This window comes from Cydia strobilella, chromosome 7 (genome assembly GCF_947568885.1).
Source record: "Cydia strobilella chromosome 7, ilCydStro3.1, whole genome shotgun sequence".
NCBI lineage: Eukaryota > Metazoa > Arthropoda > Insecta > Lepidoptera > Tortricidae > Cydia > Cydia strobilella.
In genome coordinates, this window is record NC_086047.1 from 4,495,402 (window position 1) to 4,517,740 (window position 22,339).

General features: G+C 37.0%; 2 protein-coding genes across 2 annotated transcripts; both read right to left on the reverse strand.

The window, feature by feature from the left end:
- Nucleotides 1-8,709: 8,709 nt before the first annotated feature.
- LOC134742956 (uncharacterized) lies at nt 8,710-12,844 on the reverse strand. Its single transcript, XM_063676188.1, has 4 exons — nt 12,685-12,844; nt 12,023-12,135; nt 9,820-10,066; nt 8,710-8,820 (listed from the first exon to the last, which is right to left on the reverse strand). The coding sequence occupies exons 1-4, from the start codon at nt 12,709-12,711 to the stop codon at nt 8,749-8,751; spliced, it is 459 nt and encodes a 152-aa protein (XP_063532258.1). The 5' UTR covers nt 12,712-12,844; the 3' UTR covers nt 8,710-8,748.
- A 3,004-nt stretch (nt 12,845-15,848) lies between these two features.
- Nucleotides 15,849-17,635, reverse strand: LOC134742713 (endocuticle structural protein SgAbd-6-like). The gene is made up of 3 exons (XM_063675902.1): nt 17,507-17,635; nt 17,235-17,371; nt 15,849-16,127 (listed from the first exon to the last, which is right to left on the reverse strand). The coding sequence occupies exons 1-3, from the start codon at nt 17,513-17,515 to the stop codon at nt 15,902-15,904; spliced, it is 372 nt and encodes a 123-aa protein (XP_063531972.1). The 5' UTR covers nt 17,516-17,635; the 3' UTR covers nt 15,849-15,901.
- Between the last annotated feature and the right edge of the window lie 4,704 nt (nt 17,636-22,339).

Genomic DNA, 22,339 nt, shown 5'->3' on the forward strand with positions numbered 1-22,339 from the left:
TAATGTCGGCCACTAAAGCCATGTAATAATAAGATGAATAAGATGAAGAATATGCGAAGGAGATGAATAAAGTTTTTTCAGTTCTCATGCTCTGAAAGAGGGTCATTGTTGTTCTAAAAGGTGTGCAGAAAATGATACGTGTCTGAACCTGAACTAGAGCATTTTCCGTTCGAAGTACGATTTTTTTAATTTTTTACTATAAGCAATTGAAATTTGAGTTTAATTAAATGGATTTGTTATACAATTTCCATTCTGATATTTGACTCTCCATTCCATAAATAACGATACATTTGCCTAAATTGTTAACTTAAAGTACCCTTAAGAAATACTATTATAAATTTATACTTGGTCATGTTTAAAAAAAAAACATGTATTTTACTTTCCTTGTATTCGAAATGAAAAATAGTGTTTAACTCGGGTGAAAGGCATCATTTCAGCTTGGACAATACCTCGACAGAAATGAGTGTCTTTCATCCCTTGGTTAACAATCTACTATTTATCTATCTTCAGTAAAAACTCGTCAATAGTTGTAAAAATAACGCTTGGAACATAAAATACATCTTTACCGACATTGACAGTTTTCTTTTTCAGGATTTTTGTATTTAGCTTGATAATTGTTCCTGCAGATGACAATGATCTTATTATTACTCATTTGGACTTTACTTATTGATTACGGACACTCAAGAGAAAGCAGATATGAAACTGTCCCATTCACTCAAAGATATTATAGGAACAATCTTGGAACTCTAGAATTACTTCCTCTTCACGGAAAACCTTATCCAGAATGGGAATGTAACTCAAGAAAAAGAAATACCAGAAGAAAATCTAGAAAAAGAAAATGTAAAGATTATTCAAGAGAAGTGTGTCTGCAATATTCTGAGCATGACCAATATGGTCGCACAAGGTATTCGTCGGTATTGTGTAGTCTCAGAGATGTAGCAAAGCTATTCAAAGACAGATTTGACAATGTAGAAGTTGTATCGGATTGATTTTTTTTCTCAAATATATTATTATTAACAGGCGGTATTATTGCTAAAAAGCGATATATTCCAGACAACCTTTAGGTAGCGAAAATTAATAAATTTATGTCATGTCAGTAGGCAATATAATTTATCACAATAAATATTCACTAAAAGTAACGCCTACATATATACTCGTAGCTATTACAAATACTTGAGCTTACCTGAGTGTTATCTGACAGGCTTTGGTAAGAGGATACTCGAAAGTGGACGGCTTTTTGGCCACTTCTCATCGCTCGTAAAAAATCATTAATATAGGGACATTCTTACACAAATTACATTACGTACAAACAAACTACATTTACATAATTTTTAAATTTTGTCATATATTTATGTTTATGTTGACATAGCATAACAAATAAAAAATTAAACACACTAAAATATTTTTACCTTTACGACGCCGTGTCAAACACAAAAGCTATCGCACGGACGCCATGTCACCGAAGTGTCAAACTGAAATTGAACTTTATGCACATGCACGTAGGTTTATGTTACTCTGTGGTCTTTGACCGATTAATCCGTCTTTGGCGTTGGACCTGCAGTGCCGATATATCCGTCATTGGCGTCCAAAAGGTTAAATACTAAATTAATTGATGAATACCTAGTTAAAATTAAGAATAAGAATATACATATACAATTACTTGTAAGCCTAATAAAATTTATTATTAATCCTCAATTAAATATCTTTATTTAAAATTAATTTTATAAGTAGGTATATTAGTTTTGTGATGATTATGAAGGCCTAGCTAATGTCGGCCACAGCTACTGCGTGTTGTGGACTTGGCTATAATAGTTATTTACAACGTTTTACAGTACATACGGTCCTTTAAATTTTCAACGTAGTTACGTAATGTGCTCATTATAGCACAGGGTCTCGTAATGGAGCACCAGATGTACTGTAAATACTATTATAAAACTAATTTGAAATTACATATTATGTTACTATAGAGTGAAGCCGCTCCAATAGTGTTGCTTCCACGTTTAACCAAGGAGCGAGGCTACTACTGCAGGCGATACACCGACACGATTCACCAGAATATCGGTTGTCGTCTGAAAAAATTAACTTAGTGTAAACTGCTGTCTCAATTTCAACATAAAAGTAGGATTTACCGGTGCCATTTAAATAGGTTATATTATCTTAGGGCTTATAATTAATAGAATCAGACGTTATTTTGCGGAAATCCATATTAATTAAAACAAAAATATTACTTTGCTAATCCGCGAAATAATAACTTGCTCGTCAATCAGTGCTAATGCTAACCCGTTATACTTACTCGCGTATCACTACGCGGGTAACTATAACGGGTTTTTTTTTTTTTAAACAATCCTAGTTGCTCTGAAAACTATCGTTAAAGCACCACTTATTGTGTTAGCCATGAGAAAACGGCGGTTCGAATCTGGCTCTGTAGGCCTAGCACAGGAGCGGCGCGGCGCGACAGTACCTCGCCCGCGAGATAAATTACCAGTCTTAACAGTTACCTGTATTAATCAGAAAGGGACGGGTATAGTCTATCTCGCGGGCGAACTGTTGCGCCGCTCCTGTGCTTGGCCTACTGGCATTAGAGTGCGTGCAATGATCGTTTTTCCTTAAGAACCGTGTTTTTGAACCTTTTTGATTACGTGACCCCCTTAGCATGTACAACATTTTTCGCTTATGTATTGCTTTGTAGCCGGTAGAGGCTGCGCGATCCCTTAGGCCCCTAAGCCCCTATAGGCGGTCGCGACCGACAGTTTGAAAAACTGCTTTACGCAGTGTACTACGTAGGCGAATAACACGCGAACGCGAAGCGGCGCAGCGCGGAGCGGGGTGAATCAATCCTTTGATACCTACGAGTATGAAGTGTCCTAGTTACGTGGGCGATTTACCTCATATTCAGATGTTTCCGTAGTATAATCAGTGCCAGTTTCCGACCAGCCGAATGTGTAGCTATCGGAATCCTGTTCCGATCCTGTTTTCTGATTAGTTTCCACGGGCAATGACTCAGGAACTTTCTCACTATTATTAGGGCCATGGTCATCTTTAATTGGTATGCGGGTGTCAGAGAACTGGTCGTTTTCTTGAGTTAGTTTATTAATCTCTGAATGTTGTTGTGGTTTAATCCTGTAAAAAATGCGAAGACACATTCTTTTACTTTGAGCCTTAGTATGCTTTGCTTAAGTTGCTTTGTAACAAAAATAGATTCCGCTGTAGATATCTATAGATAAATACTCACGATGTAAAGTAAATTGAAAATATTACATAATTAGTTATACTCGAAAATCGGACCAAAGGTAACGTGGTAATTTACTACTACTGTCATATTGAGTTTATTTTATTTATATGATTGTAACATCATATCCTGTCACATTTTTGAGTCGCATTGAATCCCTGTACTTATCATCACCATTGGCCTTTGCGTCTATTGCAGGCGCTTTATGGTGTAACACACCGACACACCGTTTTTGGTGTCTGAATATACCGATTCGAGACCGACAAGAGAGATTTGCGGAAAACGGTACTGAGACGCCTTGTCGTCGTTTTTGCCTCTTGTCAGCGAGTGCGGCGAACCAGGTCTCGCTGTAAACTATTGGTACAGTATCTGTATACCTACCTAACCTACACTTATAACATTTGAAAAGCAGAGAAGCTAATAGACTATCGTTACGTCGTTAAAGTCTCTGTTGAACTTGCGTGAGTTGTACTGTTGAATAACCTTATAAATTACTTACTTTTTAAATACTGGACCTGGGTAAACGAAGTCCTCGTTTTGGTCGCTGTCATCATTAGAAAAACGATTGTTTCTACCAAAAGGAAAGTCTGTATATTGCGTCTTTTGGGTCTTAAATACTTGTGAACTGGGGAGAAACATGCAGTTAAGAAACAATAATTACTAGAAGAAACCGAATGTTTGGCTTAAAATTAAAGATGGCCCCATATAAAAAAAAAAACTGCCAAGTGCGAGTCGGACTTGCCTACCGAGGGTTCCGTACAAATTTAACTTTAAATTTAATTTTTTTTACGAATTTATAGTTTCAGATTTTTCCCACTACTTAAGTGTAAGACAATATTACTTGCCAAATTTCTTAGTTCTAGGTTTTTGATTCCCTTGAGATTGTCGAAATACCTATACGTTTTTTGCGGCATAAACGGCCGTATCTTTTTTAGGGTTCCGTACCCTAAAAACGGGTAAAAGCGGGACCCTATTACTAAGACTCCGCTGTCCGTCTGTCCGTCTGTCTGTCACCAGACTGTATCTTATGAACCGTGATAGCTAGACAGTTGAAATTTGTAATGTATTTCTGTTGCCGCTATAACAACTAATACTAAAAAGTACGGAACCCTCGGTGGGCGAGTTCGACTCGCACTAGGCCGGTTTTAATTTACGTTTACTTGAAAGTTTGATTTTTTCACAGCCTCAAGGGGCTGTAAACCTATATGGTTTTAATTTCAACTCGATACCTCCACACGTTCCCGAGATAAAGGATCTCGACAGACAGACATACGGACGGATGGACAACAAAGTGATCCTATAAGGGTTCCGTTTTTTTCTTTTGAGGTACGAAACCCTAAAACAAGAGATTTTTGTCTAGCCGTTCACGGTTACTATTTAAAATTACTCTTGAGATATTTTGATCCCTATGCAAAATTATAAAAAAAACCTATTATTAAAAAAGTAACAAATATATGCAGCATGTATGTATAAGTCTTCTAGTACTTTTACACCTATTAATAGTTAAACACTATCACATTAGATAAGCGTTTTGTATTCATCTTATTTTCTACTCTTAATAAATCTCAAATAATTGTCACACGTAGAGCATTTAAGAGCAAGTTCGGCCTGGCCAGCCACATTAGGGCTCACGCTAGACAACGTCCATAATGTTTAACGATGAGGAGGACTGTAGTATAAATCTCAAAACTCTAATCTATTCACAATCGGCAATAGAGCTACCGTAAAATGTGTCTACTTTGCTCCACAATTTGAAATTTATTAAAAATTTTAAAATTATTATATGTATTGTTATACGTACCTAGGTGTTGCAATATAATAATAGCCTACAATTCTACATCGGCAAATATATAGGTACATACGTATGAAACTACTATTATGTTGCAAACACTTTGATAAGGTTGTGATAATTATAGTTTGAGCACCCAGCGGGGAGCAAACTAGGCACATTTTAATGTAGGTACGTGTAGGGCTGTTTGACTTGTCAAAATCTGACGTGTCACACTTATCCATATCAATTCTTACCACGTTCGAAAGGCAGCATAACTCCCCATATTTAAAATATATATCCTATATAAATTAATGAAGTACGGCTTTACTTACCCCGGTATTTCCCCGATTCCAGTTTTTGCAACCTTTGCAGGTGCCGATGTACCGAACCCATAAAGAGGAACACTGTATACCAAACCGAGCAAACTACTCGTTATTATTACAAATTGCACCTGCAATAAAAAAACATAATTAATTATTTTCTTATCAAATCGGTTTTTAAAGGGTACCGAAGAAGTTATGTAAATTACTATCTTACTCTACTCAATTTTCAATTTAATGCTTTGTTGATTTATGTAAAACAAAACGGATGACCTTTCCAACTGATAAATACCTATCATTAAACATCGATTAATAACATCAAATATTATAATATCATTCATATTTTGTACAGTTAAATGGCACCTACTTACACCTCATGTAGTACCTATACAATAGAGTAAATCAGAAATAAAAGAACAACCAATGGAGAGTGCGCAGACTTTATAAAATTATGACTTTATCTACATCAAAGTTTTTGACAATAGGTACATTAAGAAAAGCTCTCACTTACCATAATATTTATACGGGACGCCTTATTCATTTTCCTGGATTAAAATTTCATCAAATCCACAAACACAAAATGAAATCAGATGCGTCAGAAGCTCACGACCGACTAGTGACGCTTTTTAACCTTCTTATGAACTACGTATACTTCTTAGCACGTTTTGTACTTTTTGTCATACCTAATGACTAGGTATACCCGTAGGGGAGACCTAGGACAGTCGAAACTAATTTTACTTTTTGGTCTTGACTGTATTAGAAGCTAGATTTGCGAAATCTGTGTTATCATATGACAGCAAATTTTATAACCATTTACCACCCATAATAGATGATACACCAGTGTACTTGGAACTATTTAAAAACATTATTTTTTTGAGCGTCATTCCAGTCTGTTTTAACTCTCCTAATACCAAGGTATGTAACTTGAAATATGTATTGTGACGAGGTAAAGTGACACATCCGTAATTTATGAATTGAAACAATTAACAGCAAACTAGTATCAATGAAACATTTACATATTTAACCACAGTTCAATTTAGAGTTTTAGTTTTCAATTTCGTCTTTTAGCTGGTTATAGTTTTGCGGCAGCGTAACCTAAAATTATGCTAAGTAGTTTAATCAATATTTTTGTTGAGAAAACTAGTTACTAGTGATCGACTGAAGCATTACGAAATACACGTATTTTTTTAAAGCTTACAATTGGTAACCAAAATGCTGAAATAAAAAATTATATTGATAATATTGAAATAGTTATTTACGATACAAGTGCGGGAAAGAGGAAATTCGAAACTGCGGTCGTGTTTTAAATCGACACGAGTTGCGAATTACCTATTCGCACGTGTATCGTACAACGTTTTACAGTACATATGGCCCTTTAAACTTTCGACACATGCACGAAAAGTGCTCCTTTACTCACTAGTGCGAGAAAGTAGCACCATATGTAAGTGTAAAATATAATTTCAGCAGCCTGATATGAACAGCCTCTTACAAATTCAAACATAATTAACGAGGTGAGATGCAACAAGGTCTTTCAACCTACCTCACCCTTGTATTTTTCAGATGTTTGTTTACATTTCTTTGCACTTTTAGTTTAACTTTAGAATATTGATAAATCCAAAAATATGATAAATATCACTGCCAGAATTCTCTAAACATATAGCAAAATAATGCCAAAACAGATAAGGAAACGGCCTTGTAAAAATGTCGAGAGACCTACTTTTTGTAATATTTTTTAGCCCTAACCGCTTTAAAACCTCAACAACTGCTTATCTGAGGCTTACATGCCAATTCCCGTTTTAGTTATTCGATCTGTTTCCGATATAATACTGATCTGTCAGTCAAAAGTGACATTTCTTCAACCAAAAACGTCACATTCTAACCAACTCCATAAATCATGCATAATGGAGTTGGTTAGAATGGTAAATTAACTATTTGTTTTTGTTAATAATAATATTTTTTGCGTCTATAGTTGGCGAGATATGGACGCTGTGTCTTGTCCTAAGTACCTTTGTGTCAACTCACCTCGGTCTCTCCCAATGATTTTCCGACCCGCGTCTACGTTTGTATTCAAACAGGTTAACATTTATATTAAAGTAGGTATATTTCGTGATTGTTTTGTAGTAAAAATGATTCACTCAGTCGGTAACCGTAAAATTTAAGCATCCATTGAAAAAGCTTACCACAATGATGTTTTATATTGAGTGTGACGCGTACCATACCCCGTACCTACGTGTGACCAAGTACAGTGTGGTTGCAGTGAGAATAAATAAGATGGTTTTAGTTGTAGAGTTAAACCAAGAACAGTCTTGCAGAGATTTTGAGAGCACACATGATTTTGCAGGTGTTATTTTAAACGTCACACATGAAATATGACGTATAAATAGCACTGGCGCTGCGTGTCCTGTCAAAATCTCTGCAGACTTTTCTTGGTCTAACTAATCAGTGGTTAGTGCTCACAGTTAACAGCAGAGACAAGTAAATGTAGTCTGTCAATTGACAAAAAAATGCTACAAAATAACGACTGACCTGCAGGCGTAGCCAACTTGCCAATCGCTTACGCTCCGTAACGATCGAAACGCAACTGTCACTGTCGCACTAATATGGAAGAGTGATAGAGAGACACAAAGCGTTTCATTGTCGAAGCGATAGCGATTGTCACCTTGGCTAGGCCTGCTGACAACAACTATATATTTATGTAATGTGTCACGTTATATGGCTGCGTCACTTTTGTTTACGAATTTAAAACGCTGGAGTTTAAATTTACCTATAACTTTTTCATTTTCAATATTTTTATCATTCAATATATATAAATTGTATTAAAAAACGATAGAGGGACCAATATAAATCAATATTTAGTTACTACAGACTTAAGATAGGCGGGTAAGTTTTATTTATTTATTTTATTAGTTTTAATTTACTAAGTGTATACTTAATTTTAATAATAGTTTGTAAGTTTTTTTATTGTGTTTATATCTTATTCCATTGTAAACTACAATTAGAATATTACATAAATTACAAAAAAATATAACGATTAAATAATGATTTAATTGCAACATTTGCCTAAATAAATACAATACAAAAGCGTTTGCCAAGCAATACTATAATACGTTTCCTATTCCTGAGCCTCAAATAAAACATGGGCATCCAAAAGTAAGATATTTATTATTTAAATACAGAGCAGAAATATGCATGTTTTAATTACATAAAAAATATATTTTTTAAACTGGGTCATGTAAATAACCCTTACAATAAATACAAAATAAAGGTTCCTATGATATGTTTTATGTTTAAATTAAACTGAATAATATTAGTGTACAGTCGAAGTCAAAAATATCGATCCAGACAAAGGGCTCAAAAATATGTGAACACGACTTTATTGTCTAAGGTGTAAGTGTACATATATTTATGGCCTTGACTGTACGCATGTTTCAACCACTGCCAAGAAGCGAGGCTAGGACCGCAGGCGGGGGACCTCCGATGCTGTTTATATCAGTTGTTGTCTGAAAATATAAATAGTGTTAAGAGCGACATATAGTTTAAATGAGATAGCGATAGGTAAAGTCAGCATCAATAGTAGAGGACCGAACAACTTCATTATCCTCTTGACGATGGGGTTTCAAAATTTGCCAGCTTAAATTGAACTCTGTCAAAATGACAAAAAGTCAAATCTTACTTGAGCATAGGCCTACGGCCTAGGCCCATCGATATACAATACAATAATAATCAATCTACAATATTTTATATCTATGCCTAGGCCACGTATAGGACGCCGGTCGTCAGGAGGGTATGTAGAAGCAGACACAAGTACAGTAAGTGATATAATTTAGAAATCATATATTATATCAAAGATAGATATAACTCCGTAATAGATGGATACAGTCTAAGGAAACAAACTTGCCTCGAAAATCAAGAAAATTTGATTCTCGAACAGATGGCGCCACTACCTTTGGCCTACTCTCGATTAGATGGCGTTGACGGTTTCGTTTGTTCTTTAACAACTTTAACGCATATACTGAAAGAACATTGGTCAAAATCATATAAAAATAATTAATGCAAATAAAAAAATAATTTATCCATATATAAATACATTTTATCGCATTTTTATACATCTTCATTTTTAGTTTTAATCGTGTGTCGATAGATGGCAGTGAATTTATTGTGGCTATACAAAATTTACTATGATAGTACTGCTCTATCCTATTATGTCCTCTTTGATTATATTATACAGATACAGATAGATATAGTTCGTGTTTAATTCACATATGTATGCAGATCCACTTTTGTAAAGCAGTTATAGAACGGTACTTACTTATACTTTTCGTGTGTAGTCTCATCCGGTACTATTGATGTTGGCTGTATTTATGTTAACTAATCTTGGGAGATATCATATTATCTTAAATTACCATAAAATATGGTTTAATTAAGGTCAATGTAGGTCCCATAAACGGACGGCAGGTCTGGCCTAGTGAGTAGTCACTTGAGTAAGAAAACTACTTTACCTCAGTATCTGTCTCAGTAGTGTAATCAACGCCAGTTTCCGACCAACCAAGTGTGTCAACAACGAACTCCAGTTTTGACCCATTGTTCTGACTAGATTCTACGGGTCTGGGAACTTTCTGAGTGTCACTAGGACTATGGTCATCTTTGATTGGCTTGCGGGTAGAGTTGTTTTCCCGAGTTAACTTATTAGTCGTTGAAGATTGTAGTGTAGGTTGTAGTGTTGAAGGTGGATGTAGTGGTTTCGTTCTGTAAAAAAAAGTTATATTACCACAATGTTTTAGGCATGGAGAGACGTGTGTCCATATTTTATTCCACTTAACAGAAGATTACATACTAATTATAGTAATGGTGAACATAATTTGCTTATGGTACCTAATCAGAATCAGAATCAGAATGCATTTATTCGTTATAACATAGGTACATTGTATTGGTCTTATAGTTAGAGCATATTGCGAACGCTATGTTTTGCCGCTAGGCGTACGAATTTGTTTACCTATATAAACTAAGTTAAACATGCGCTAGTCTAAGGTATTCATGCTTCAATAATCAAATCAATTACAAAAATAATAAATAAGAACAGAAAGATAATTCACAATAATAATAAAATTTAAAACAATAAATATTAAAGAATGTCAACAATGAAAATTTCAAAGATATTGAATATTGATATGAATTTCAAAGATAAGAATAAATGATTACTTTAGTAGCTTAAAGGATGACTCACGTTAGACCGGGCCGTGTCCGGGCCGGAGCTTCCGGCGCTTACTTTTCTATGACATGACAGGTGATCACGTGATGCTTTCCATAGAAAACGAAGTGCCGGAAGCTCCGGCCCGGACACGGCCCGGTCTAACGTGAGTCATCTTTAATGGTTGCGATGTCACGGTCGAACTGTCAAATATTTCTAATTTTCCGAATTGTCGAATTACAAAATTGATCAATTTAGCCGTGACACGGCCACTTAATTATGAAAATAGCAATTTATTGGCAGTCATACAACTACTCGTATCTATAGCCAGCACGAAATATAAAATACTGTAAAATTATAAAATCCAAGCCTTACCTGGAATTACCAAATCTCAGAAGTTAGTCGGAAAGTCTGTTGGACGCTGCGTAATCTCTACAAATTTAAGAATTTTCTCCCAGTAGGTACCAAAAAACTCCTAGTGCAGGCTCTAGTTTTGCCAGTCATTGACTATGCGGACGTATGCATGACTAATATCTCGCAGGAGTACCTCAATAAACTTGACCGTCTCATTAATAATGGCATACGTTTTATTTTCGGCCTTCGCAAATACGACCATGTTTCTTTTTATCGACGTCAGCTCAACTGGCTTTCTATCCGTCGGCGTAGGTCCCTTAGAATCCTGAGTATATTATTTTCCATCTTGTTCGAGCCTTCTACACCAGGATATCTTAAATGTAAATTCACTTTTGTCGCCCCCCGTCCAGGCTGTGAACTGCGTTCCTCCCGCTCACTCAAACTCTCCATCCCTTCTCACCGTACTGGTTTTATGTCCAACTCTTTCGCCGTTGAGGCAATCCGTCTCTGGAATTCCCTCCCTCTCTCGATTCGACAAGCCCCAAGCAAGCCTGTTTTTAAGCGTCTACTCCGCAAGCATCTTCTGTCAGAAGAATTTAAATAATGTTCTCCATCTTGTATGTACTAATATGTATTAGTTTATCTTTAGTATATCATATAAGTATTAGTATTTAATCATAATTTTGTTAGTTTACGTTATTATGTTTATATATATATACATAATATTTGATTTTTTTTTGGTTCTATTTCTCGTTATAATTTATGAATCTATCCTGCACCAACATTTATGTCTCTGTTTGACCTAATGGTTGACTGGTAGAGAATGCCTTTTGGCATTAAGTCCGCCATTTGTACATTTTTCTTTGCTTGTGCAATAAAGTTTAAATAAATAAAATAAATAAATAAAATCGATGAAAACAAAAAAAAAAAACATCGGGTCTTTAAAGTAATGTAAGAACTCTGCGTACATAATATAAGCGAAGTACTTACTACCTTTTGTTCGATTATTTAAAAATATACATTACCCTTATATAAGCCACGTTACCTTTACGAGGAAAATGAGTCCCCTGGTATTTTGATAATGAAAAATATTTTTTTTTATGTAATCAGGGTAATACCCCTGTCATTTTAAGTAGGTAGTAAGTTTTAGTTATACTTACATTTGTCCGATTCCAGTTTTCACAATTTTTACTGGTGCTGTTAAATCGACACCAAAAAGAGAAACACTGTATGCGGAGCCGAGCAAACCGCACGTTATCATTAGAAGTAGGATCTGAAAAGGAAAAAAAGGAAAATTATACGTGTTTACTTATTTTATCATTGAATCTGTTTGTAATGGGCAAGAACACAATTTATTGCCTACTCAATAATTTTAGTAAGTATACATATACCCGGGCGGAAAGCGTCCGTCTTGGGCGTCCCAGATACCGCTGGAGTGCCGAAGCCCTAAAAGACCTGTCCGCCCTCGGAATACCCAACTGGCGTGAGGTGGCGCAGAATAGGCCAGAGTGGCGCTCTCTTGTGTCGGAGGCCAAAATCCTTTTTGGGTCACTGAGCCAGTGAAGTAGTAGTATACATAATTTAATGACTTGTTGATTGATACCAGTATAATATAACTCAAAAAATGTGTAAATATTGAAAATAGGTTCATCGTAACATGAAAAAGGAATTAAGATATATATACTAGGTAAAATAATAGAATATAAGTATAAAAACAACAAGAAATTGGACATTAAGTAGTGCTAAGTAAATGATTAAAAGACACATTGTATTTAATCAAAGCGCTCACGCAAGCTCGATTAAAAATAAAACTGTCACTTACCTTGACACTTTTTAAAAAAACTTTCATTTTTCTGAATTAATATTATCAAACTCACAAACTCCTCCTCCCCCTCGTATACGATATGGCCTCTATCGTTAAGTTAGTACAACGCCTGACTGAGTACTCTGTGTGGTTGCAGTACCTATTGAAAATAAATAGTTTAAAGTGGCCACTCGCTCTCTACTTAGGGCTGGTTTTATAGTTAGCGTCAGAGACCAATTAAAAGCCTGTCAATCTCCGTGCAAGAACTGTTTTTTCGTACCGTTTTATGAGAACTAGGATTCGTATAGTTTTTGCAACTCTTTTTACTCCCGTCTAGTGACTACGGAGCGTTCATTTCTGGGAGCCTAATGCCTCGGTCACGGAACGTACGTTCCGACCGTCACGAGCTCACGAGCGTGCATAATCGCTGGCATACTCGCCGATCGCCATATAATAATATGACACCACTGTACTGCCCCCCATTCTTATTGTCCGTAAGGCCCGTCTTTAGATATATGCCAATAATTCAAATATATATCACTCGTAATAAATACATTTTGAGTCGATGTTTTGAAATATAAGTACTTTTTAAATGGATGCCGTCTGTTGAATACTAATAAAAATCGGACAAGTGCGAATCGTACTTTTTAGTATTTGTTATAGCGGCAACAGAAATACATATTCTGTGAAAATTTCAACTGTCTAGCTATCACGGTTCATGAGATACAGCCTGGTGACAGATAGACAGACAGACGGACAGACGGAGTCTTAGTAATAGGGTCCCGTTTTTACCCTTTGGGTACGGAACGTTAATAACTTTGTTGAAAAAATCCAATAGGTATTCATTTTAGTCCGGCGGTGCCAATTTTTTGGTAATGTGCTCTTAAAGGCTTAAATATTGGTCGATGAAATATTTAAGGGTGTAAAATTAGGGTTACAAAATGTATGAAACTAACTAGAATTCGCTGAAGTAATGCCATCTACAGCAATGATCCCTAAACTCATCCTAAACTTTACAGCGATTACCAGTCTTTATTATTTACTTTACTTGGTTTGCTTAGGGTATAATGCACTGAGTGCAAGGACACTTACTATATATAACCGGTTGAAATGAAACAGGTGCAAGTAGCAGGCCAATTCGAACGTACACTGACATCAGAATGATATCATTTAGTAATCATGCGGCTCGCTCGCGCCGATAATGAACGTCAAGTACGAGCTAAATGCACGATAACTGAATGACATCATTTAAATATCATTTTGATATCAGTGTGCGTTCGAATTGGGCAGTAAGCAAGTTTGAAAACATATAGGTAAATAACTGAAACCATAGAGAAATAAGTAAACTTGCGCAGCGTCTTACGTAAGCGAACAACTCGCGAACGCGAAGCAACGCAGCGCGGCGCGGCGTGCCCACGGCGTTTGCGTTCGCAACGAGATCGCCCACGTAGGACACTTTTATAGGTATCAAAGGATTGATTCACCCCGCGCCGCATCGCTTCGCTTCGCGTTCGCGTGTTGTTCGCCAACATAGTACGCTGCGTTAAAGTGCTCACTCCATACATTACTACATAGTATAAAACAGTCACTTTCCGCTGTCTGTATGTCTGTCCCTGTCCCTATGTATGCTTAGATCTTTAAAATTACGCAACGGATTTTGATGCGGTTTCTTTAATAGATAGTGATTCAAGAGGACGGTTTATAATTATGTATAATTTGTAAAGGTTTTGTGTAAATTAGTTGAACTACCCGTGCGAAGCCGGGGCGGGTCGCTAGTAGACAATGAAACCCGGGCAAGAGCGTGGTGGGCCATGCTCAGTGTAGAGTTCCGTAGTTATCTGTCTCTCAAAGTGGGAAGCCTAGAAAATGGGTTATTAGTTTATATTATTTATGTATATAACATGTATATGACCTAGACACCTTTCTCAACAACTGGCCGGAGGAGGCACTATATCGGGAGTCGTGGAAGACAAGGGGGGAGGCCCTTGCCCAGCAGTGGGACACCATAATAGGCTAGTAAAAAAAAATGTATATAACAACAAATAATGGGGTATCTTTGCAGCACTTGTAAGTATTCTACTCAAAATCGACAGCATTCTCCATACTGCCATTAAAAAAAAGAGTCCCAAAATGTCCATTCCTCTACGTCACGTTTTAGGTGAATTTTTTTTCACTTGTATATGCGTGACGTAGATGTATAATTTTCATACAAATTTTTGGTACATTTTTTTATCATCAGGATTGAATATGCTAGTGATTCTAAGTTGAAAGATCCCAAAAACACCAGGATCTATGAGAATCAGGTTTTTAATATTTATTTTAGAAAAACGCCTATTTTCAAGATTGATGGAACTGCTTACGAGACATTAGTGAACTTGTTACCTCAGTACAAGTACCTACTTAAAATGCTCTTCTAAGGATAACCTAATTGTCAAAGAGCCTGTGCGAAGAATAGCCGCAATGTTGCAGCATCAACAGCATGGTGTTGTACTACATTAGGCGGTTGATTTGAGGAAAGTAAGACTGATACAAATAAAATAAAGCGAGTAGAATAAACGTGCCTTGACCATGACTATTCTCCCAAAGAAGATAAAACAAACTTAATGAGACTACGTTGTTTAACTATAGTTGCATAGTTATTATGGTCACTTCACTCACTTCTGGGGCCCGTTTATCAAAAGCTTGTAATACAAGTGGAAGTCCCTTTTTGACAGCTTTTGTTAGAAAGGGACTTCCACTTGTATTACAAGCTACAAGCTTTTGATAAACGGGCCCTTGGTCTCCATCATCAGATCAGGACAGGAGCCCGATTATGATTTAAATTTCTTGTTCTAAAACGGTTATGGATTTGATCTGTCAGCAATAACATTTTGGAACCAGAAATGGCACTTTTTAGGTACCCAAAGGGTAAAAACGGGACCCTATTACTAAGACTCCACTGTCCGTCTGTCCGTCTGTATGTCTGACTGTCTGTATGTCCGTCTGTCACCAGGCTGTATCTCTTGAACCGTGATAGCTAGACAGTGGGGCTCCCATAACAACAAACGTGTTTTTTTGCCTTTTTTGCGTAATGGTACGGAACCCTTCGTGCGCGAGTCCGACTCGCACTTGGCCGGTTTTGATTTTGTTTGGTTGGGGATTAATACAATTTATAATAGGTACAAAAACAACAAATGCGTTAAGTAGAATATGTTATTAGAGATTGGACTAGTTTTGACTTTTTTTGTATAACGGCTTAACCCAGCAGCGACGCGACAACACCGGGGGGCACGGCACCTCCGGGACCCTGCTCGATGGTGGGCTGGTAACCGTTCTCGTCAGCGACGTAGTTGACGTTGTAGGTCACGCCATCGGGACCCACCCACGCGTATTGGCCCTTTACGGAGAGCGCCTCGTTGTCTGTTCCAACGTTCTTCAATGTACCCTGCTCTTGCTGTTTCTGTCCGTTGTCTTGCTCATATCTGAGGAAAATTCATATTTTTTAATGTACGCATATCTCGCAAATAAATACAAAAACCGGACAAGTGCGAGTCGGACTCGCCTACCGAGGGTTCCGCACTTTTTAGTACCTATTTGTTATGGCGGCAACAGAAATAACATCATCTGTGAAAATTTCAACTGTCTAGCTTTCACGGTTCATGAGATACAGCCTGGTGACAGACAGACAGACAGACGGACAACGGAGTCTTAGCAATAGGGTCCCGTTTTTACCCTTTGGGTACGGAACCCTAAAAAACTAAAGTATGTTCTGTTTCCGGCTGCAGCGATCGCACGTTCTGTAGCGCTCCAAATTTAACCGGTAGTAGTGGTAATTATAAAACTAAAAGGCTAAATTTGAAATGACCGGCGAAGTGTTGCGATCGTACTCGTATTGGGGCACTTCAAATTAAAGGCTATATTAGAACGAGGCGGAACCTGCAGTTTTTTCTTGTCAAAAAAAGAATAATTCTATTTAACCTATGGCACACACTCGTATCCTTTCGCGGGGCACTTTCTGCTGCTAAGCGTGACAGGGAATGAAAGCGTAATGGAAACGTTAAGGGTATTGTTAGCTGGTCAACCTAAAGCAAAACTCTATAGCTGACTAAAATGAATATCCAAGTTACATGCGGCCTTCATGGCTGACCAACCTTGTTGAGGAATATTATATTCAGCCCATTCATAACCGTGGGATTTTTTTGTTTTTAATCTAAACGAGTTTTAATAAACAAAGGATAATTAATATATAATATTTAGTTGACAGGGCAGGGGCACTTACTAAAATTGTTATATGTTTTTTTTTATGATGGATAGGCAGGCGTTTGACCACGATCCATGTATTGTGTAATGTAATTTTCTGAATCCACTTTAAATAGCGAAATTGCAACTGTGTGTTTCACTTCCAACACTTCTGATAAAGCTTGTCATTGCTAACATAATTTATCTATATTTCTCTTGTGGAGTCAGCAACAGGAGTTTATCGGACTAGATGGCCAAAATGCTACACCTTTTTTGCTATGAGAATAAAACGTGTGAAGATCATTTTGAGCCATTTCAACAAGTTAGTAGGTTTTGAAACGGTTTCTTACGAGAAGGCATAGTTTCCGAGTCCATCGTTATCCGAAGAAAACCGCAAAAGGTTGATAACAGATCGAACAATGTTTTGTCGTGGGTCCCTTTGCTGCGCCGCTGCGCCCGCCACGGCTACCAGAGCGAAGACAACGAACTGAAAACAATACAATCCATGAGGAACTAGTTTCACAAAACACACGCACTTTTCACTGTTAAATATCAAAACCCGCCGTCCTTTAGCCATGGAATTTTATAAAGAATAGCATTTATATTCAACAAGGTAACTAACCAGTTTCATTTTAGATCTGATAGTAAGGCGAGCCAATCTCAACTGTGCTTGTTTGCTGGATCAAACCATGTTATATAGTGGATGTATTTATTGCAACATAGTTATTTGTTGAGGTTTATCCATGCACAAGGTTTTGTATATTTGACTACTCCTACGAAGCAACTTCTTTGTATCATCTAAGGACAACGTTGATGGCGTTGGCCAATTAATTAAAATACATATTGTAACAACAAATTTTGTTACAATTAATGAAGGACTTAAGATTCTCTGGATATGAAAGTTCAGTAACGTCAAGTTGTTTGTTTTATTATTGTGTACAGTCAAGTGACTGTAAGGTGGTCGTCACACTGCTCCGCCTCCCGCAGCGGCGTCCGTTGATGCGTTTTTTAACTTTGTATGTAGAATCTTGATTTTGTATAGAAAAATCGCATGGTACTGGCTCCGTCTCGACGCGCGGAGGAGCGAGACGCACGACGACTCGCGCGTTCGGACGGAGACGCGGTGCGTGCCGCGCCGCAGGGTATGTCACACCGAGCTCCGCACCCGCAGTGCCGTACGGATTTTAGTGCAAGAAGGATGTAGGCGCAATGGATATCGACGTCGATAAGTTTATTTTTGAAATCCCAAAATTAATTCCAAATCTATTTAGTTTATAGTATCGATTTTAATCATAATCTAAATATAAGGAATTCTTATAAAAGTATAATTGAAGTAGTAAATTATTACCTATACTTGAGTGTAAGCCAAAGTTTTTCTTCCGCTGTAATATATAGAACGTCGAAAATTTGTGTCCGCGCCAGTAATAATCACTCCGATTTTGTTTAGCAAATAATCAAATGACGCGGTTGACATACGGGTGCAATTAAAATAATTTTCTTCGTGTTGCCTTTAAATCTCGGTAATCTCTAGCAAAAGACCCATTTATAGGTCTGGTTTGTAAATAGGGATGTACCCAGTGTCTTCTGCGTTTTATGACTCGTTGTACAAAAACCAAACTGAAAGTATCACCGCAGCGTTCTGAATAATTTCCGTTTCCATTTTATCGACAAAATATAGGAACGGTTTTCACCTTAACGTTCGAATGTGAAATGAACGCGAGACGGAAGTAACGCGGGACGTCGCGCATCGCAGCTCCGGACGGAGATGCGGAGAAAACTCGGACGTTGGTGCGTTGTCTCCGCATGCGAGTCCGTTGCTCCGCGTCTCGCAACGAGACGCGGCGGCAGTGTGACAACCACCTAAGCTTGCAAGTGCAATAATACGTTACCCTCCGAAGGCCGCAAAAATATGTGACGTGCTCTTATGGCTCTAAAAATAAGATCGTGTCAGATATTTTTGCGGCCTTTGTTGTGTAACCTATTATTGCAGGTGACTGATCCACCTATTTGTGTTCCTAATGTGTTCTATAATAAAGTAATTATTAGTATCAGTATCTTTTAAAAATATTTTTTGTTTGTAAATTATTTGGTTTGAATTTTTAAAATATCTACCTAAATATCATACCTAAATTTATGTTACGGTTATCCTCAAAATGATGTTTTTATGTATGTGAAAATTATGTTTTTCTATTCGTTGACTGTAATAGTTGAATTAAGATTTCGTATACCAAACCCCACACCCCCGACACAGGCAATTTTTTGCTTACCGGGCGGCTCCATCACCTAAATCATGGCAATTTGTGTTTAAAACAAATAAAGATTTTTGTATTTTTTTTTGTATTTTGTAAACTGTTATTGGATACTTTTCATGTATGGGCCCCCAAATCAACTATAATATTCATTTCGAAACAGTTTAGTAAACTATAATGAATTTGAACAGTCACGTGGCGCCGCGGTCCAGTGGAAAAGACACCAACGCGCGACTATTTCATAAGCAATACCTATTCATATATTATGCACTACGACGAATACCTATACAAATTTTTGAATCGTAATATGTTTTAATTATTAAGATATTTTTAAAAGAAATCTACCGAAAAAACCTACTTTTGATGCAATAAATACAGTGTACCCAACTGCATGCGCATGTAACGCGTGGGGGCGCAGCATTGCCTATAATCATGTTGATGGCTAGAAACCGCTCCTCTTTCCTCTTGAAAGCCTCACTGCTGTAGATAGTTTCGGAAATATTCGTGCTGTTTCAACTGTACCCATCGTCCCCCACTTACTTGAAGTTAACGTACTTAACTAAGTTCAACACCATATATAAACTCTTGATTTATTTTATGATGAAACATTATTTATATTATATTAAACTTTGATGATGGACACAATATAAATGTCAAAGTTTGTTTGATGGTTGATATTTAACGAAAACGGATGATCTTGATATGAACATTATATTTACATTAACCCCTTTTCGATTTATGTAGCTAACTTCTTGAATTAATGATTTAAGGTAGCATCATGACTTTTGAGGCCGGTCCTGACTCGGCTGTAAGGAATTGGTGCAGCATTTTAGTACTCTGCTACCTGATTGATGTCAATATACACCGCTCCCGCTTTCCGTGCCAATAAAGAAAAAACCGGCCAAGTGCGAGTCGGACTCGCGCACGAAGGGTTCCGTACCATTACGCAAAAAAACGGCAAAAAATCACGTTTGTTGTACGGGAGCCCCACATAAATATTTAATTTATATCATTCTATTTTTAGTATTTATTGTTATAGCGGCAACAGAAATCAATTTTTTTTTCCTTACTGACAGGCCGATATCGTCCGGCGGACTGATGTTCAGTGGGTCTTTTTAAACAGGTACGGTTAAGTACGTGTTTAGTGCCGTACCCAATAGGCGCCAAACACATAAACTATATATACATATACAGTTAAATTTCCATAGAATGCGTATTCCTAATAAAGGCATAAAGGGTCATATAAAAATACAATTAATAATCCAGGTTTTTATTGTAGGAAATTTTAAATGCGTATGCATTCGGTCGTTTTTTTAATAAACAGCTTAGATCCATCTAACTACAAATCATAATCGCCTTAATGTGCTTTTAATGTGCTGTATTAAGCTTTTCAATGTTTTTTAGAGAAAACGCTCCTCTGGTATAGAAAAAACGCTCTTCTAAAAAAGTTTGGACAGGTCAGATAAATATTTACATTCATTTAAAATGCATAGATATGAATTTATGAAATCAACAAGCAAATGAATATGTCACTTGCTTTAAGGTCACATCAGATTCTAATGTGTCTAGATTATGCAAACACTAACTTCACCGTTTTAATAAAGTCTGTGCGGATTGAGAAGCGTCGTAGAATGTATTGGATCCCATACATTTCACGACTCTTCTCTGTCCGCACAGACTCTATGACATTTATGCGATTCGACAAACATTTCATATACTGGATGTGGTTATACGGCTAACAAGGTCCGGAATATTTTGCAAATGGTGCCAGAGTAGGTATGTATGCAAAGTACACGTTTCGCAATACTGATAAATACCACAGTAGACATATCTAGACAGAGTAGTCAATTTGCTTCAGGTAAAAGGTAACAGTCGCCTGATGAGAAATTGTTATCATCGCATATAAACTATCATACATTACCGTGCTTCAAGAACCCTTTAAACTTGGTTCTTGAACAACCACATGCGCAATGAAAACACATCAGCGTTTTCGCTAGTCCCGGGCATCCCGGCCCGTTTTCCGATAGCAAGCCCGACTGAGCTGATAATTTCTCTCAGCCAACTAGCCAACTACACACCAACCCCCCTCCCCTCCCCTTGTTATTTAGCCGCAGTGGGTACATATTCTGTAAACGTAAACACCTAAACAATGCTAAAAGGGTACAAATGGCTTAGATATGGATAGCCACACGATGGATAACGGATAATATGGATAACTGGTCAGTCGTTAATAGGTATTTGGAGTGAAGTAATAAGTGTTTGGAGATATTTTCTTTTCTTTTCTTTATTGGGGAAAAAAACAGATACAGGCCAGTAACAATACACAGATAAGATTATAAAATGATAAATTTAGCATGCATCCTAACACAATTCCCACTAGGAGTTTAGACATTAATTTTAGGACAGCATTGTAATCGGAACTTAAACAGATATCCTACTAAAACTTAACAATAACGATATTTACTCGTATCACAACTTAAGCAGCTAAACCTACATAAACACAAAAATAATTATGTTTATCGAGTTCAAATTTTTGTACATATTCCAAAATTGCTTTTGAGCTTTTTTTGAATCGATTTTGAACTTTATTGCTGCAACTGCCACGCTGCAGCGTGAGTAACCTTTAGAATGTTAGTTTAGGTCGAAACTTAAAAATTAAATTAAAATCATTTCCTGTGTTTGTGTTTACTTATTTCGTAATAAGGTTAATGTGGTGAAGAGCGTCTATCAGGTAAGACCATCTACAAGCTCTTTCGTCGCTTCTAATACTAACTCTTGCGTATGTACATAATTGTACTCCACTTAAGGGGTCCACTGATTACCAGACCGCCGGACGATATCGGGTTGTCAGTTGTTCGGAACTGAACGGCTGATATCGTCCGGCGAACTGACAATCATTGGGCCCCTTTGTAGAAGGTCGGTTGAGCAGACTTCCTTTCTGACTGTGTACTCGTATGAGCAAAGTTTTAGAGAATTTTAAGAAACAAAAGGTTAATATGCTGCCAAAACATGTTATTTAAGTGTCATGATTGCGCAATTGAGCAGCTGCAGAATAAATGTGGTGAATTTTTATTTTTACGTAAAAACGATTTTTCACCCCACGTTTTGAATTCCCTTTTATTTCTGATGCAAGCGAAATGAGGGAGACACCTAAAAACCAAAGCCTACCGGACATTCATGGCGTTGAACCATCACTAGAGCGGGTC

Excerpts from the sequence above, each read along its gene's own strand:
- LOC134742956 (XM_063676188.1), bottom strand. The coding sequence starts at position 12,711 with ATGAAAGTTTTTTTAAAAAGTGTCAAG. Across the intron at positions 12,136-12,684 it reads TTTTTTTAAAAAGTGTCAAG|ATCCTACTTCTAATGATAAC; the intron begins GTAAGTGACAGT and ends TTTCCTTTTCAG. Across the intron at positions 8,821-9,819 it reads CTACTGAGACAGATACTGAG|ACAACAACTGATATAAACAG; the intron begins GTAAAGTAGTTT and ends TTATATTTTCAG.
- LOC134742713 (XM_063675902.1), bottom strand. Across the intron at positions 16,128-17,234 it reads CTCGGAAACTATGCCTTCTC|ATATGAGCAAGACAACGGAC; the intron begins GTAAGAAACCGT and ends AATTTTCCTCAG.